Source organism: Pseudophryne corroboree, chromosome 5, assembly GCF_028390025.1.
Source record: "Pseudophryne corroboree isolate aPseCor3 chromosome 5, aPseCor3.hap2, whole genome shotgun sequence".
In the NCBI taxonomy this organism is placed as follows: domain Eukaryota; kingdom Metazoa; phylum Chordata; class Amphibia; order Anura; family Myobatrachidae; genus Pseudophryne; species Pseudophryne corroboree.
This window is the reverse complement of record NC_086448.1, coordinates 165,050,647-165,069,752: the sequence shown is the minus strand read 5'-3', so window position 1 is coordinate 165,069,752 and position 19,106 is coordinate 165,050,647. Positions and strand designations below refer to the sequence as shown.

Sequence of the window (19,106 nt, the reverse complement as noted above, 5' to 3'; positions counted from 1 at the left end):
GATTGCTAAAACTCCAGAGTCTTTGTGGTGAAATGCCTTTTTTTTTTTTATCAATTAGCTAGTGCAACACAGGTGACGGCAATCATAAACTAAGAGGAAAGTTTAGGAGTAGAACATTTTGTCTCTTCTGGAATGGGTCATATTGGATATTGTGACAGAGCAATAGAGAAGGGTCACCAACTGGTGTAGCAATGATGGAGTTCCAGGTAGGATTCTTTCAGGTACCTTGGATGCTGCCTGATGAGATGTCTTCTTTTTCCCTTAGGAACGCTATGTGAGCAAGCAGCAAGGTGCTCTAGGGACAGTGATGGTCCCTGCTTAGGGTACCCAGGCATGGTGGCCTCACTGTTGCTGCTTTATGGAAGATGGATGAAATCAGCAAAATGCCCCCAGTTAGTGGGGGAGATCAACTGTTAAAGCAGATTGTGATGTGTAGTCCTGCAGAAGGCTGTTCTTTAGTGTTGATCTTGCACTTTAATAAAAGCAATAATAATAACAAACACAGTGCAACATCCAACTGAGGATACAATCATCATCCACCAGCCCAGGGTACTTTATGCCATGTGGAAGTATTTTCAAGGTACTCACTGAGCCACCACATTTCCAAGCATAGTCTGAGACTGTTACCAATATCAATAACCAGCCACGCAGAAAATGCTGCCTGGCTGGTTATTGATATTGGTACTCATTGTTAGTTCACTGTGTGCAGGAAACATAACCATTAGGCTACGGAGCCGGCCCATATTTCTACACAGCAAAGAGACTTTTCTCAATGTGTATTCTGTGTTTTAATGCACTATGTCAGTTTTTGATTGATAAAACTTCAAAGAATCTTTGCCATCATCTGTGGTGAAACGCCTTTTTTTATCAAATAACTACTGAAACACAGGTGACGGCAATCATAAATTAAGAGGAAAGTCTAGGAGTAGAGCAGTTTGTCCCTCCTGGAATGGGTCATATTGGATAGTATGACAGTGCACTAGAGAAGGGTTACCTACTGGTGTAACAATGATGGAGTCCCAGGTAGGATTCTTTCAGGTACCTTGGATGCTGCCTGATTAGATTTTTCCATTAGGTATGCTATGTGAGCAAGCAGCAAGGTGCTCTAGAGACAGTGATGGTCCCTGCTTAGGGTACCCAGGCATGGTGGCCTCACTGTTACTGCTCTATGGAAGAAGGATGACATGGGCAAAATGCCCCCAGTTAGTGGGAAGATCAACTGTGAAAGCAGATTGTGGTGTGTAGTCCTGCAGAAGGCTGTCCTTTAGTGTTGATGTTGCACTTTAATAAAAGCAATAATAACAACAAACACAGTGCAACATCCAACTGAGGATATTATTATCATCATCATCATCATCATCCACAAGCCCAGGGAACACCTAACAGGAAGTTTCAGTTACCAAGTAAGCTGGCTTCTCTCTATCCTCTCCCAGAGGAAAAATGTACTAAGTGGGAAGCACCCCTCTAGGTAGATTCTTCTATAGCTCGTCTACTGAAAAGTTCTACATTACCCATTCTGTCTATCTCCTTCCTTTAGGATGCAACAGATAGGAAAATAGAAATTTTCCTCAGAACTATTTTTTCTCAGGCAGGTACCATTCACATGTCCAGCCATAGATATGGCCTGGGTAGCCAAAGCTATTGAAGGCTGGGTAGATGTACTTGAGTACAGTCTACTCTCAGATGCTACCAGGGTGCAGCTCTCCTGCATTTCTCATATTATGGAGGCAGCCCGTGATACAGGGATATTTACTTCTAAAGTGTCAGCTGCTAGAAGAGTGCTCTGGCTTCACGCCTGGAGGGCAAACTCAGATTCCAAAAAAGCATTGGAGTCATTACCCTTTACAAAGAATATTCTATTTGGCGCTGAGCTGGACAAGATAGTAGCCACTGTCGCTCCTTCTAAGACAGGCTTTCTCACTTCAGCTGCAGCTCCCAAGGCAAAAACATCATCCTTTGGGTTCTTTTATCCACAGGGAAAGGTTAAGGGACAGTCGTTCCCTACAAACTCTAGTTTCTATAGGTCCAATAAGACTAGATCTAAGAATCCTGGCATGCCAGACGTCCGGGCTCTAAGCCGGATGACAAACATTTTGCCTGATGGTACGGGACTCCTCCTGGGAGACCATAGGGTGGGTAACAGAAACTTGGCGTCAAACTACTATGGATGCCTGGAAGCAGGTCTCCCAGCAGTACGTCCTCACCTTTCAGGGGCGACCCTCCCCCCCACCCGCAGTTTTTGTACTGGTCTGCAAGCAGATTCGGTAAAGGCTGTGGCTCTTCAATAGGCTATTCACTCCCTTCTACAATAAGGGGTAATAATACCTGTCCCCCTACATCAGCAGGGGAAAGGGTTCTATTACACACTGTTTCTTGTCCAAAACCCAATAGGTCCTTTCGACCAATCCTTAACCTGAAGTCACTTAACAGACTCATGAGGGTCCCCAGGTTTCGCATGGAAACCCTCCACTGCATTGATTTAGCTTAGGCGCCTGGGGACTTTATGGTTTCCCTGGACATCCAGAATGCATACCTGCATGTGCCTATTACAACCATCAGTGTTTCCTCAGGTTTGCTGTCAATCAGCAACATTTTCAGTTAAGGGCTTTGCCATTTGGACTTTTCACAGCCCCTCAGGTCTTTACCAAGATTATGGCAGTTATGGCCATACATCTCAGGCGTCAGGGGGTTCATATCCTTCCCTAACTACACAACCATGCTGATTCTATCACAGTCGCCAGAGACATTACAGCAACATCTCGGTTGCATGGCTGGATTCTGAACTGGAAAAAGTCATTTCTGTCCCCCTCTCAGAGGATGTAACATCTAGGTGCCATTCTAGATTCACAGGTACAGAGGATCAACCCTTCACACGCACCTGTGCAGCTTTCTTCAATGAATGCGAGTGTCCATCCACTCGGCCATGCAGGTCTTGGGGTCCATTTGTCATGGTGGAATATGCCCAATTCCACTCCAGGCCTCTTCAGCATCTGATCTTGTAACGCTGGATCAGCCACCACTAGCTTATCAGGAGGTCTGGCTTTCCTTGTTACTGTGGCTACACACATCCCATTTGAACCAGGGGTGTCCCCTTTGGATCCCGGAGTGGGTGCTCCTGACCACGGATGCCAGTCTTCGCGGCTGGGAAGCAGTAACTTGTCACCAGTCTTTTCAGGGACAATGAACAATACAGGACAGCCGTTTACCCATCAACATTCTGGCGATTCAGGCAATGTACGAAGCACTCCTTCAGGCACAGGTTCTTCACAGCAGACTTGTTCTGGTACAGTCCGATAATGTGACCGCAGTAGCCTACATAAATTACCAAGGAGGTACCAACCGTCGAGCTGCCATGAAGGAAGTATCCCGCATTCTCCCTTGGGCAGATCATCCCCTCCCAGCTATCTCTGCAGTTTTTATTTCAGGAATTGTCAATTGGGAAGCGGACTTCCTAAGTCATCAGGATGTACACTCCGGTGAATGGTTTCTACATCCAGAAATATTTCAAATATTTGCGTACAAGTGGGGCCTCATGTATGTGGATCTCATGGCATCACGCCACAATTGCAAGGTACCGAGGTAAGCATCTAGAACCAGATAACCAAGCACAGCTTTTGTGGACGCTCTGGCAGTAAATTGAAATTCCAATCTGGCTTACGTATTTTCTCTGGTATCACTCCTATCGAAGGTACTTCACAAGTTCAAACAGGAAGGAGGCACCGTGTTCCTCATAGCTCTGTATTGGCTGAGACAGCCTTGGTTTGCAGACCTGAAACTCTCCGTACACAATCCTCTCAGACTGCCTCTACAGCCATATCTGTTGATTCAGGGACCATGCCTACAACCAAACCTGGCAGGTCTGTCTTTGACAGCGTGGCTCTTGAGACATCTCTCTTGAGATTATTATTATCCTTTATTTATACTGCGCCACAAGGGATCCGCAGCACCCAATTACAGAGTACATAAATGACAAATCAAAACGGGACAATAGTGACTTACAGTTGAAGACAATATAGGACAAGTATAGGGTAAATCAAACATAGTTGCATCAGCAGATGACACTGACATAAGTATCAAGGTAGCAGAAGCCATGGGATTAGGTGCCATTGAGGATGGGTAAGAGAAGGATAAGAACATGAGGGTTGAGGAGAGGAGCTTGTGAGATCTTGCATTCTAAAGGGGAGGGGCAGACAGACAGGGGTGACACAGATGGGGTAGAAAGTAAGGGTGGGCCACAGAAGGCTTAGGATGAGAGACGGCTGGGTTTGGTGAAGAAGTGGGTCTTGAGAGCACGCTTGAAGTTTTGTAGAGAGGTGGAGAATTCCAGAGAAAGGGAGCAGCACATGAGAAATCTTGAAGGTAGGAGAGGAAGTAATCAATCGGCAGGAGAGGCGGCGTGCATTAGCAGAGCGAAGAAGACAGGTGGGAGTGTAAAGGGAGATAAGATCAGAGATGTAAGTGGGAGAGGTGTGTGTGAGAGTTTTGTAAGCGAGTGTGGGAAATTTGAATCGAGATTTGTCATGCCAGGTAGTGCAGACAATGTTCAGGGCTCATAAAACCTGCTTCCACAAGGATTTACTACAGAATATGTCACTCATACTGTAGGTGGTGTGCACCTAGAGATCCTGTTCCTAATACCTTTAGGCTGGCTACAGTCCTGAACTTTCTACAAGTAGGACTGGATCTAGATCATTGCTTGGTCCTTTAAGTATGGTTCCAACGTAAAATTGCTTTTATACCGGATGTCCAGACCTTCCTTCAGGGAGTTCTCAAGACACAACCTCCCTTTTGTCCCTCGGGTGGCCCTGTGGGACTTGTCTTTGGAGCTTCAGGTCTTACAGGCTTCATCGTTTGAAACCTTGGAATCTGTGGATCTGAAATTACTGACCTAGGAGTGTTATCATGTCGCTATTCCTTTTTGTTTTTTCACCAGGATAGGGCTGTCCTCAGAACTTGGTATGGCTACCTCCCGAAAGTTGTCTCCTGGTTTCATATCAATCAGGAGATTGTTGTGCCAGCTTTTCAATCATCCACCATCATGGCAGGTGAAGCTTTGCTGGATGTTGTTCACGCACTGTGAACTTATGTGGATTGAACCAAGGGACTAATTCAGACCTGATCGCTGGGCAGCGATTTTTGCAGCCCTGCGATCAGCTAGTCGCTGCCTACAGGGGGAGTGTATTTTAGCTGTGCAAGTGTGCGAACGCATGTGTACCAGAGCTGCACAAACTGATTTTGTGCAGTCTCTGCGTAGTCCAGGACTGACTTAGCCGCTGCGATCACATCAGCCTGTCTAGGTCCGGAATTGACATCAGACACCTTCCCTACCAACGCTTGGAGACGTCTGCATTTTTCCAGACACTTCTTGAAAACTCTCAGTTGCCAACCACAAACGCCCTCTTCCCGTCAGTCACCTTGCGATCGCTTTTTTTGGCACCATCCCATCGCTATTCACCAATCCCCATTGCTGTGGTCTGTCACGCCTGCGCATTGCGGTACATACGCATGCGCAGTTCAGGCCTGATCGCAGGCTGTGAGAAAACGCAGTCTAGCAATTAGGTCTGAATTACCCCCCAAATCTCTACGAAGACTGGATACTCTTTTTTTTGTTCTATACGAATTTCACAAAAAAGGCTGTCCTGCTAATAAGTAGACCACTAGATGGCTTGGAATGATTAGTTCTCAGGCATACACGGAGGCAGACCTTCTGGTTCCAAATACCATCAAAGATCCCTCCACTAGATCTGTGGGGCCCTCGTGGAGCGTCTGCTGAACAATTGCCACGTGGTTTTCTGTCAACACCTTCCTCTGTTTTTATTCACTCAACACCTTCACCTCCCAAGATGTTGCCTCTGGGCGGCGGGTTCTCCGTACTGCTCAGGAACATCCCTTCCCTTAGGGGAAACTGCTTTGAGACATCCCCATGGTAAATCCTGTGCAGTCTATGGACTGTGAAGAAGAAATTAAGAGTTATTGCAGACTTACCATTGTGAACTATGTTTCTTTCGAGATCCATAGGCTCCACAGGGCACCCACCCTGATGCACCTGACTTATAGGTAATATTATATGGTCACTAGTTCTCTTCTACTAATGCGAGTCTGTTCTTGTGTTCCATTCTTCCTTCTCTGTCCTGCTCCTGCCTTGGGCTTGTTCACTAAACCGGATCACCTGGGGCTGGGGCCGTGGTATAGGGGAACACCCAGTGCATCCTGGGACCTAAAAGTTTAACTGTTTGGTGCCCAGTTCTCTCCAAACCAACGATACCCCATGGTACATCCTGTGGAGCCTATGGACCTCGAAGAAACAGAGTTAACAATGATATGTCTACCATAACTCTTTTGAAGTTTTCAGTTGGCTCATGTAGGGTTTTCTTAGAACACAAGGAGTTATTCAGTTGTTTGTTCGCCTCCTTCAGGTATAAATCTACTGGTCATATGACGATGTTGCAGTCTTTGTCTGAGGGTTTTACAAGGACATCTTGCCAAATTCTTATCTCTTTGATATCTTCAAATTCTGTTTTAGTAAGGTTATCTTTATGTACTTGGTATCTCTTCCTTTTATGGAGTTTGTCAAGATCTTTTGAGACCAAATTGGTGAACACTCTCATTTCTGGACAAATGGAATCAGTAAGAAAATATGCAGTGTGCTTTTTTTTGCATTTGGGTCTTTGTGAGGATGTAGGTCTTAATCTACAGATTCATAAAATTCTTCCAGAGCTAATATTGCGGCTTCCTCTTGTGACATCAGTGTTGTCACATCAGTATAAGACTGGGTTGGACTTGGTTGGATTGGATTACATTTAGTCTTACAAGTATAAAATTTAGTTGAGTAAAAGTTTGCGTCCAAATAAGCGAAGGTTGGTTTCCCACAGAAACCAGTCAAATTGTTTGTTGGTGAGAAAGATAATCCTTTACGGAGAACTTTTTCCTGTTCTTTGTTGAGTTGACAGATTGATGATCTAAAGTATGGAACCATTCATTGCTAAGTTTTGTTTCTCCTCGTTGGAAAACGGTTTGGGGAGTGTGATTCCCATCTTGTATAATCTTTTCTTCTTGCCCCACCTCGTTTTTCTCTTGGCGGACATCCTTGGGATCCTCTACCATAATGTAAAAAATCCCTTGATGATTGGGAGCTGCATTTTCCCCTAGGGGTTATAGTATTTCTATATTGAGGGCTTAAGTCTCCATAGTCCTCTGTGCTGGAAAATTATCTCAGAAGATGGTGTTCCTGTTTGGACTGTACTTCGTTCTCCTGTGACTGGTCTTGTTCTGCGGAAGATTATCCCTGTTGTGAAGTCTCTTGTCTCGAGTGAACTTGTTCTTTTTGCGTTCAATAATGGATTTCTCAGATATCTAGATTTGTTTTCTTAAAACAATTCGGAAATTGTGGGTTTTGATCCCACTGTTCCAACTTCTTTCCCAATGTTTCTATATCTTTGGAACATTCCTCCTAGATCAGGTGATTATGACGAATCAAAATTCCCACCAATTCTTAGGAGCATTTCATCAAGCTAGCTTTCCATTCTTTCTTAGTTTGTCAGTGTATAAATAAAATGAGGGAAATAGGTTGGGTCTCAAGCCCCTTGGTATTATTTTTTGTTTTCAATAATTTTCAAGGCTAGTGAAATCCCAGTTTGTCCTTATCTGTCTCTGTAATGTATATTTAAGTTTGGTAAAGTCTTCCTGTGATGTAGAAGATATTGTCAAGCTCTTCCGTTCTACGTTTATACAGTAATTCATTTCTTTAAACTGAAAGAGGTCAGATATAATGTCTGAGTAATAATCAAAGAGAATGCGAAGGTGTGGGTAAAAAAGGTACTACTAATATCCACTGATATTATATCTGTCTACCATTGTCAATACATCCATATCCGTCCTTTATATTTTTATATTTTATTTCTACTATTATTCCATACAACTTGATAAATATAGAAAAAAGAAAATATGTCTTTGTCCAACTCTTAGAATCTCACATTATATCACTTATTATAGTACCCACTTGTTTGGAGTTTTCTTAGCGTTATCACCAGTTTATTACACCTATCTCACGTTTGATTATTTTACTATACCACACAACAACTTATCATCCACACATACACACAGCATGGTGCATGTGGACTTGTCGGAAAACACGTGGATCGGCAGAATAGGCGCCAATACGCATGCTTCTGTCGGAAACAGGGCCAAATCCGACAGGTTTTGGCCCCCTTTCCGACAATCTCAATCCGACTTTAAAAAAAGTCGGATTGAGCAGAGCGTCCCACGGCCAGGCTCCTTACTCCCGGCAACGCCTCCCCCCGCCGCCGCAGACATGTCCCCCGCTGCGGTCAGCTCCCCCCCACTGCAAGCACACCCAGCTGCTGCTGTCTGCGCACCTAGCAGCCGCTCGCAGGGCAGGACACTGGGAATGGCTCACTGGGAACGACAGTCGGATTTGGCAGTTCATTGAATAGCCCTTGTCGGATCCATTCCGACAAATGCATGTCGGAATGGATCCGACACTTATCGAATATTCCCCTTAATGTAGACACTACAGGGTGACTCAAAAGTCGCAGTACACCCTTTTGTTTCAAAAACGGTGCAAAAAATGGGAAAACTGAATACTCCAGTAATGTCACATATGGGAAATTTCTACTCCTTGTCATGGAATGGCCCAGCACGGCATTTGTGCAGGTTATACGAGCAGGTAACTGTCCACAATGTAAAATGGGAAGACAAATGTGTAAAGGAGGCCTTGGGTTTTCTTAATTCACCATTTTAGTTTATAGTCACACATTTCACTCAGTGTGGAAAGATTTGATGGAAACACAAACTGTGGGAGCAGAGAAGGAGGGCAACAGGATGAACTAACAGTTTTGTATCTGCCCCAATTTTCTCTGAGAACAAGATCATTTTTGGGGGAGTTATGGCCCGAGAATTGCACCTCCGCACTCTTGCTTCTCTGCTCCATGGGAGGTTTTTGTCCTCCCTGAGCTCACCTGCGTTACAGTTTCACAGGTGTACCACCCCAGTCAAACTCCTAACATGCCAGTGTCTCACACCATCTTGGGAGAACTCGACATTCATTCTAGATTTCAATCCCATTCTTTACTGTGTGCAGCTGATGATTAAAGTTTCTTACAGAAATGCCTCCAACACCCCTGGGTTCTTCCCTCCTTTCCCCAAAAGAGAGAAAAATACCAAACCCCTTTTGTTATCAGAAAGACAGAGCGGACCGCTTTAAGATTTTTCACCATATAAAATAAACACACAAAAATAGTTCTGCACAGAAACTTCTGTCCATACTCTTTATTGAACATTAATTGAAAATATAAAGTAATGTTAAGCCTTACTTAAACATAAGGAACCTAATAAGAACAATTGGCAATGAGAGTGGGAAGCAGTGCTGTGCTAGATTATCTTCATGTGCCCTGTCTCAGCGCGTCATATTGTAAAGTAATTTCCGCTTCTATTATTTCGGCAGCAGCATTTAAATTGGTCTTTTCCATGACTTGCAGCGGAGCACAGAGGGATAAGATTTTGTTTTTCCCTACACTTGCACTAATCCCAGCTATAACTGGATTGAGCAAGTTGCCTTTTTTCTTCTGTAGTGATATTTAGTAAGTAGCTTATCAATATAAAGTCCCTTCAAGAAAACAAATGTGTATACATATATTTGTGCCCAATCCAGGAAATCAGATTGTGAGCTTAACTCAAACACTGTTCCTAGACAAGCGACAAGTACACATTGTTAAACTCCAGGGGTTAAATTCTATGTGATGCGGGGGGTGTACTGCCGTTGCAACAGTGTAAAAAAAAAAATCAAAAACAGCAGCTGAACTTGCCCAACCTCCCTTGCCCTGGACTCGTGGATTTATGCACATAGCCCGATGGGACTGCAAACTAAAATCTGCGAGTCCAACGGTAACGTAAATGCGTCATAACTACACTTACTCACAGACGTAACTCGCCCACTTCTGAATCACCCCCCCCAGTGTGATACAGTTCCCATGTACAGTGACGCACTGGCTGACCTGCCTTACATCAGTTATAATACTGGAGGCACCTGACATTCTAAATAAAAAAATTTAAAAAAGAAAAAAAAAAAAAAAAAGGACATTTAGGATACAAGGCAAGTTTTGGCTGAATGTTTTAATGGTCGTAGAAAATATAGCTCACATAGCATGCCGCTGCATACTTTCAGATTGTTAGATTTCCTGTATAAACCTACATTTTTGTTTCTCAATCACGGGGCCAGATGTAATGACGCCAGAGTTCGGCGGTCATGTGGGATGCCAGCCGAACTCTGACTTATTTTTATAGGGACAATCACTTACTATGCAAAACCATGCTTTGTAAGTAATTGCCACTTTAAAAAAAAAAATTCAGAGTTTGGCCAGCATCCCACATGGCCACCGAACCTGGGCGTCATTACATGCCGCCCTGGGTGTGAAGACAGAATATCAATGTGCTGAGACAGTTTGGGGTTCCTTATAATTAACATTTTTAGAGGGTAGGATGGAAAGTTGAATGAATGGGAAGCCACATTATTTATCTCTCAGGCTATTAATAAATCTACTGGCCAGAGGCAATCAAATATCAATATGCAGTTTTCTTATAATGTAGTCATTTAATATAATTATGCTACTTTTAAAACAGATATTCCAGACTGAAAATAAAAATTAACTGTTTTTAAACAAATAGAGTTCACAGTAATAATTACGTTTTATTAAAAATGCCTCAAGCCATGTAAAGTATACGCAGTATCAATGCAATAGGGAATGCCTAAAATATAACACTTTACACAATTTTGTTAAAAAGTACTTAATACTTATCTTACAGTAAGATGTAAAATATAAAATAGTGTCAATGGTTTTAAAATTCTTTCATTGGACCAACTGGGGTTTCTGAACATTTAAAAAACATAAAATTTCTTACCGTATGCCCCAGAATGCTTCTTGGTAAATTGCACATTAGTAATGAGAAGCATGTTTAGCTATGCATATACGAGTTTACCTGTTGCCTACATGCACAACACTTTGTTGTTAACATTCTGGGCAAATATTCTTTAAAATGAACCATAGTAAAATAGCAGCATAGGGCTTGTAACAACACTTCCATCCTCTTCGGGTTTGTCTATGGGCCCATGTTACAGACATTTCAGTTCTCCAGATGCCACTGCTGGGAGGGTGACCCATCACAGATTGCCACAGCCACGTACCCCTTATGGCTGAGCGAATCGATGAGCTTCATGCACTGGCCAACGGACACTTGGTAGAGACGGTTGTTTTTCTGAAGAAAAAAAAATTTCATTTTCAACCGGAGAGCAATAAAAATCTCATAGCTCATAAAAATAACATCACAAGTACTATCTGGGCGATGAAACATGCTGGGCTCCTGCCAATGCATGGCCAGTACAAGACCAATTAGACATTCTCTAGGCAACTGGCTAATAGTAAAATACTGCAACCAAGTAACAGAGGGAGATTCCCCAAACAAAATCGTGGGATACTTTACTCTCCAACGTTCATTACTTTACGGGGAAGTTTTACTTATGATCTTTCAACGCCATGAAAGAGCAGTTTTTAAAAACTGGGCGACTGCTCTCTTCTATTCATTTCAGATGTACCAGTACCAGTATGCTCTACCTCACACTGTACCATCTACCATACTGTCCTTCTGGGAGAAGAGATGAAAAGATGATAAGCAGGACTTGATGATGCAATCTGCGGGCAAAGCATTTAATGCCGAAAATCACGTCATCAACCCCTTGCTCACTCGATGTTCACTAAGAACACTGGGCTTGTGGATGGAGGTATATCATTATGGCACGCCGCTGCATATTGTGACCAACTCTTGGGAAAAGCTTTCCCAGGAGGCCTCCCAATATTTCACAAGTCACTCAAAGCAGGAGAGGAGAAGGGATATGCTGTCTATCATTCAGTACGATGTCACACACATGATGTCCAGTAACTAGTGAGTGGCCTTTATGGTAAATAAGGACAAATCTATATTTTTCAGCTCCAATAGACAGTCCATATTATGAGCAATATTGCGGATGGTCTTATGGCAACATTTTAACTGGCGATTTTTATTATTATTTTTTTTGCCAAATTTGACCCATCATCCAATATGAACACCAACATTGATGGCATGAGACTAGCACAGTGAGTTATGACAGTTGCCTAATACTAAATCATGGCAGCCAGGGAGTGCAAGCTGGTGACGCACTACAGGTACAAGCAGTTCTGTGTTCTCTGCAATGCTTCTTGCATATTTACTCCGGCACTGCTCCGTTATCCATATAGAAACCAATATAAAAGTACACACCCTATTCATACACACTCTCAGTGTCTAAGATATACTTACTCCAAAGACCCACTGCTGTGATCCTCCGGACCCATGACATTTCATTAGCCGAGGGGGATCTGAGGACCGAGTCTCGGACACATCCAGACAAAGCAGATTGCTCAGGATAAGCTCGTGCTCTTCATTGTAAGTCCAGATCTGAAAATGTCACACATACATGTCTAACTTTACATACATAAAAGTACGGGAGCAGAGTGTAGTGTAGTTAACGTGTATCTGTGTTGTGAGCGCTCAATACTGAAATACATCATGGACACATCTCAGGGGTGTGGTAGGTTTTCCCGGCACTTGGGATCCCGGCGCCCAGCATACCGGCAGCGGGGTGAGCACAAAAAGAGCCCCTTGCAGGCTTGCTGCGCTCGCCATGCTCCGGGCATGGTGGCGACTATTTATTCTCCCTCCGGGGGTGTCGTGGACACCCCAAGAGGGAGAAGACTTGTCGGTATACCGGCGGTCGGGATTTCGGCGTCGGTATGGTGAGCACCGGGATCCCGACAGCTGGTATATCAAGTGCCACCCCATCTCAGATGCAGCAATTTCCTTGTGTAACAGACAGGCAGTCTTACTTAAAAATACATATCTGTACTGAATCAGCTAATCACATTAAGAAGGAACCATAAAAACCATACCTGGTCGGAATCATTGAAGTCGCACTCTTTAGCAACTACTAGCCCCCCCTTCTGGCTCGGATGACCCTGAGCCACAAGACACCGATTTGTCTGCATGTTGATGAGCTGAAAAAGAAATATAGCATACTGTACTTCCGGAACAATAGATACAGTGGGTAGGAATATAAAAAATAAAAAAATAGCACATTCAGATTCAATTACAGCTGAGCCTATCCTTGTTTGCAATATTGCTTAAGCACTATCAGGTCGCAGCAATTCTCAGATCATTTTACATGTTCTCACAGTGATGGAGGTCTGGCTTTGCTTGGGCCACAGTTTAATGGTATTCTAGCCAGTGCAATGTGGCTTCTCAGAGCATCACCCAGGTCCCAAGGCTCTTACAGACTGCAGTTGGTGTCATTCAAGATTAGTATAATATATACTAGAGTGGTTTAATAAATAAGGTAACAAGAACTCTCATCGCGTATATTCATTTTCTAGGGAAACACTGTAGATTTTGTATTCAGATACAGCCGTGGTCGCACACAGAATAATGACATGCCACATATCATTTTAATCAGCAAAACCTGCTTGTGCGTCATATTCACATCAATTTGTTAATAAGACACATTTTAACGGAGAAAAAAAGTTGTATGAAAAGAAGCTCGGCGCTAGAAGGGTTGTTTAACATGCAGGGAGGCTAGATGTAAGAGGACACATCTGTATATATAACCGATAGTATTTCCTTGGTACAGGTTATTTTTCCACAGACTCCATACTTGTCTAAGCATTTTGTTCCAATGATACACCAAGGCATCTATCCCAGCATAGAAGAAATCAGTGCCAAGCGTCTGAAGCCAGGATATGACTTCTGAACTTCGCTGTCACCGAATTACCTTTCACCGAGGTGCTTCTTCAATGGTCCAAAGAGATAGAAATCACTAGGTGCCAGGTCAGGGCTGTAGGAAGGATGATCCAGTACTGGATCGCTGCTCATCTTGAAAAACTGTTCTGCTATTATCAAAGGCAGTGCACCATACCCAATCCTGCTTCCATTACATGACGTTATCACTGTACACATTTACAAGTTGGCTATATATAGTGTATGCCCTTTAAGGTGGACATACGCTATACAATTATCTGACAGACAATCGGTCCAATCTGGATGGTTGGAATGGAATGAAAATCTGGTAATGTATGGGAGCAAATGACGATTGACCATTTGCTCTCAAACATGAACGACCATTGTTTGTCCATTTTCCAGTTTTTGGGAGCAAATGGTCAATTGTCATTTGCTCTCATACATTACCAGATTTTCTTTCCAACCGGCCAGACAGATGGTCTTCCAGATAATTGTATAGTGTATGCCCAGCCTTAGACACAGAAATCTGATCACACTATCCACCTTAATGTTTGACCAACTTTCAGCCAGTCCCGCCATCTTACACCCTATGTTGGGACAATATGACGCGCAATCTAAGGCTATGGCCACATATAGTGGCCAAGCGGGTCACGTTCAGCAGGACCCGCTTGGCTGCAAAGAGACTGCACATAGGTGCCTATGCAGGTGCCCACATGTGTGGCAGTCCCGCCGCTGCCGGATCCAACTGCAGCATGCTGCGGTTGAGCCGGATGGCAGGACAACGGGATTTCGAGGTGAACACACACATTTCAATGCTATTGAAATCCCGTGCGTCACTGGCCGGTTCCTGTTCTGCTGGATCCTGCAGAACAGTATCCGTGTGCACACAAAACCTCCCTCCCAGCCAAGCGGGTCCTGTTCAGCGGGACCTGCTTGGCCGCTATGTGTGGCCGTAGCCTAATGGCCATGAAGGGAAGCAGTGGTCTACCTGCTCTGGCCTGGCAGGGAATTAGAAATGGAGAACATTACACATGTGAGAGTTCTTCTTATCTTACTTACTGAGCCACCCATATTCATTATTTTATATTATTAGTATGTTGAGGCCTATTTACCCGAAGTCATTTGCGAGATAAACACCCATTTTTACAGGGAATATCCGTAAACTTATAATATCCCCTGAATGTAAAAGAAGTAGCCGTTCTCATCGTACCCACTCTGTGCTCTGGGCTGAGACTCTTTACATTGCGCGATCGTGGGTGTGAAGTGAATGGATCGCGCGTGTGAATATACACACAGCCCGTGAGCATGTGTGCACACTGCGACAAACGAGATTATAGCCAACCTGAGCTTGGCTACTTCTGCGTCTTGAGGGAGGACATCAGAGATAGCTGCTGCCATCACCATTTTTGATCCCAACAGCAGCCCCCGTAGATCTCCGTGGTTCCTATTTCTGATAGTCACCATTCCAGAGCTTGGTCCCAGAAACTAAAGCGTGATCCTTTGGATCCATCCCCCGGTAATGGAAAGTAATGTATCTGTGGTCATTTTACTTTTACACACTGCAGGGCTGGGGCTCCAATGCGATCTCACCCCCTTAAGTCTCATATTGAAAACAATAGTGCATTTAAAAAAAAACCAAATAAAACAGAGCAAACTGACAACACAAAGGTAAATGAATACAATTTATCACATTAATGTTCACTTTGATGTGCCTGCTCTGCAATTGTCCCACAGGAATGAGCTAATCAGCAGTTTCCCCATCACTTTGTACAGACTCTCTGCCACAGCAACAGAAAGGTTCCTACAAGGCATTCTGTAGAAAGATGGGGACAATAAGCCTTACTCAGAGATGGACATAGCCGCAAGTTCACATGTAGCATCTATTGGGTCTGCGCACGTGTGCTGGCCATAGAATAGTGCGCGATCCTTCACCATGCGGCCGCACCTGGAAGTATGCCACCGTAAGGTGACTGACAGTGGCAGCTATTACGGGGTCGTCGACGAGGCATTTTAGCGAGCATGGTCCGGACAACGCAAGCATGTCCAAACCGTTTTAGGGACAGCTGCGTGATGTCACACGCATCAGCTCCAAGGAAAAAAAAAAATGTCACGGGACTGGGTGCGAGTGCAGCCAGGGGTTGACCACAAATCACTGCATTAAATTGCAAACGCATCATGGGGAGGCGCCACACACATGCCGAGCAGCCTTGCCCTGTGCTAGTTGGCCTCCAGCATGCGAGTAGATGAACGCAGATCTTGCTGTGGAAGCAAGATCTGCATCCATCTCTAAAAAATCCCCAATATATAGGACTGAAGCTGTGTCATGTTTCTTATACCTCAGACTTTTCATTCCAATCATTGCTTATGCACACAGAAAAGCAAAATACTGTAGATAAGTAAGCGAGGGGAAACTCTGCAAACATGCAAAGTACAGGTGACTTCTATGTGTGAGCCAAAGGAGCCTCTGAAGAACTTCCATAATACCAATGATTTGTTTTCTATCTGCAGGAAAATGCCCAATAAATCACTGAGTACGTAAAATGAATGAACTTTTTTTAATATTATATTGCCAAGATCTGGTGCTACCAGAATTATGAATCTGGCAAAGTCCATCCCATTACAAGTATAGAGATCAAACTGGATCCTCCGGACCTTGGGAGGTAGCAGTGAATTATGGTAGGGTGACCATATTATCCCTTTAACCTGGGACACTCATGAATTTACACAGGTTCTGTGGCTGCTTAAAACCAGGTGAAATGCAGGCGTGTAGTCAGCCAGCCACAGAACCTGTGTAATTCATGAGTGTCCCAGGTTAAAGGGATAATATGGTCAGCCTAATTATGGGCCTCCTATCCTTTGGTAATACACCCTCCAACCTTTTTTTCTTCTTCGGGTTCCATAGGCATCCACAGGCATAACATTGGGGTTATAGGTGGTAGGATCAGCTCCTGGGTACCATACAGTTAAGCCTTTCAGATATCCCAGGATTCTCCGGTCCCTCTCACTATAACCCCCACCCCCATGCACAGGCAGGTCATTTTTTGTATGTTGCAGCCAGAAGCTGGATGCACCTTTTTACAGGGGGCTGATCCTGCAGTCACAAAGCTTTTTTTACAATAATTTTGTCTCTTTTTACAATGAGCCTGTCAGCGCTCATGTCTGTTAGACTCCAGTACACAGGCTCAAACACTCCCCTCCGGCGCCGAAACTCCTGCTTGGCCACTGCCTCAGACCGGTACCTGCGGCGGGGCCCACACATACAAGTGTCTAGCACCGCTGCTGCTGGCAGCCGCTGGACTGCGTGGCCGGCCATCAGAGAGCAGGTAAGAGGGTCCCAGTCTCAGTCACGCGTCCCAGGAGGCTGGCGCTGGCTGTGGACACTGTAGCCAACCAGGGACTCGGGCATAGGGGGGCACAGGCATTAATTACAGGGTCCACCATTACCAGTGATTGAAATGCCAGCAGAGGGGAGGGAGCGCCAACTTGTAGCCCCTCCCCCAGCTGCGGGCGCCAGTACACGCAGACTTCTCACCGTTTAGCAGCAGCTCCATACCCTCCTCCCCTCAGAGACTCCGCCAGCCATTCTGTAAAACAGTATCCACAGAGCCTGGTTTTAACAACACATATCCTACCTGCTAACGACCAAAGCCGAGTAGTTGATAAAGTGCTCATTGCAGTTATACTGTTATATTGTATTTCTCTGCATTGTATGTGACTTGTGCTAGTTTCTGCTGTCTGATATTATTCTCTTGAGCTTTACATATACAGTGTACTCCTATCTGTCCCTGTCTTTTCCCTCTACCCTGTGGGGACCAGGTGTTTTCAGTAGTAATCTTTTACAAGTTTCAGTGTTACTACTGAACATCGTCACATACTATCTCAGGCTACCACACCATTGTTGATATACTATTGTGTGTGTGGGTGACTCCATATTAGTTACAGCTATATCTACCAAAAGTCGCAAACAGCCTGACAACCCAGTTCTACAGTCATGCAGATTGTGCCCTGCAGGATTAACTGCACGGGATGTGGTTCATTATGGGCTCTGTGTGAAATGCTATACACCACCTGCACAGTACACATCCCCAGCACCTACTCAAGAACCCCCCATGGGCTTCTTTCACTCAGTTACTGGGTACCTTAGTGGATCAGTTAACTTCCTCTATGGGACCCCCTCTATTAGTACCAGGGTGTGCAGTCCAGGCCCCCTCTCCACAGTATAGTCTATATTATGTGTGTGTATACAGACCTGAGGGCTTGGGACACCCTCATCTCTGGATTAGCACCCCAACCACTGCCTCTCAGGCTTTTAAACAGGGAACCAGCACATGCTGACTGCACAAAAGACATAGGTATGATCCTTTCAATTACATACAAAGTCAGTTTGTGGGTGAACTTTTGGGGCGTGGAGCTCCCTGGATTGCTCTGGCTGTACCACTTGGGGTATCACCACCTTACATTTATTTTTAACACCTACATCACCTTGTGTTTGTAGCATTTTTCACATATCTTTTACACTTGTAACACTGATCAGCTAACCTCACTTTCTAACACTGACACCTTACTGCTGTCCTCCTTCCTTTTTTTTCTTTAACACTCAGCAGCTTATTTCATTTGCCTAACACTGATCTCTCACTTCTATACCCTTTCTGTGTATTGCCCTGGGGTGGTATGGCTGAGGTAGTTTGGGGGTAAACCCCTATAGTGTTAGGGACCTGTCCGACGAGGTCACCGTGAAGTAGGTGGGCAGGCTCATATACTGGCCAATAGATGCCAAAAAAATAAGAATTTACTCACCGGTAATTCTATTTCTCGTAGTCCGTAGTGGATGCTGGGAACTCCGTAAGGACCATGGGGAATAGTGGGCTCTGAAGGAGACTGGGCACTCTAGGAAAGAATTAGGACTACCTGGTGTGCACTGGCTCCTCCCTCTATGCCCCTCCTCCAGACCTCAGTTAAGGAAACTGTGCCCGGAAGAGCTGACACAATAAGGAAGGGATTTGGAATCCCGGGTAAGACTCATACCAGCCACACCAATCACACCGTACAACTCGTGATACTATATCCAGTTAACAGTATGAACAACATCTGAGCCTCACGAACAGATAGCTCATAGCAATAACCCTTTAGTTAGGCAATAACTATATACAAGTATTGCAGACAATCCGCACTTGGGATGGGCGCCCAGCATCCACTACGGACTACGAGAAATAGAATTACCGGTGAGTAAATTCTTATTTTCTCTGACGTCCTAGTGGATGCTGGGAACTCCGTAAGGACCATGGGGA

General features: G+C 44.5%; 1 protein-coding gene across 1 annotated transcript in view; it reads right to left on the bottom strand.

The window, feature by feature from the left end:
• Positions 1–9,273: 9,273 nt before the first annotated feature.
• The window catches only part of GALNT11 (polypeptide N-acetylgalactosaminyltransferase 11), a 99,297-nt gene continuing 89,464 nt past the window's right edge, over positions 9,274–19,106 (bottom strand). The window contains exons 10-12 of the mRNA XM_063921857.1: positions 12,978–13,082; positions 12,349–12,486; positions 9,274–11,271 (exon numbers count right to left, since the gene is read on the bottom strand). Coding sequence (XP_063777927.1) covers positions 11,140–11,271; positions 12,349–12,486; positions 12,978–13,082 — 375 coding nt within the window. The 3' untranslated portion in view covers positions 9,274–11,139. The remainder of the gene's footprint in view (positions 11,272–12,348; positions 12,487–12,977; positions 13,083–19,106) is intronic.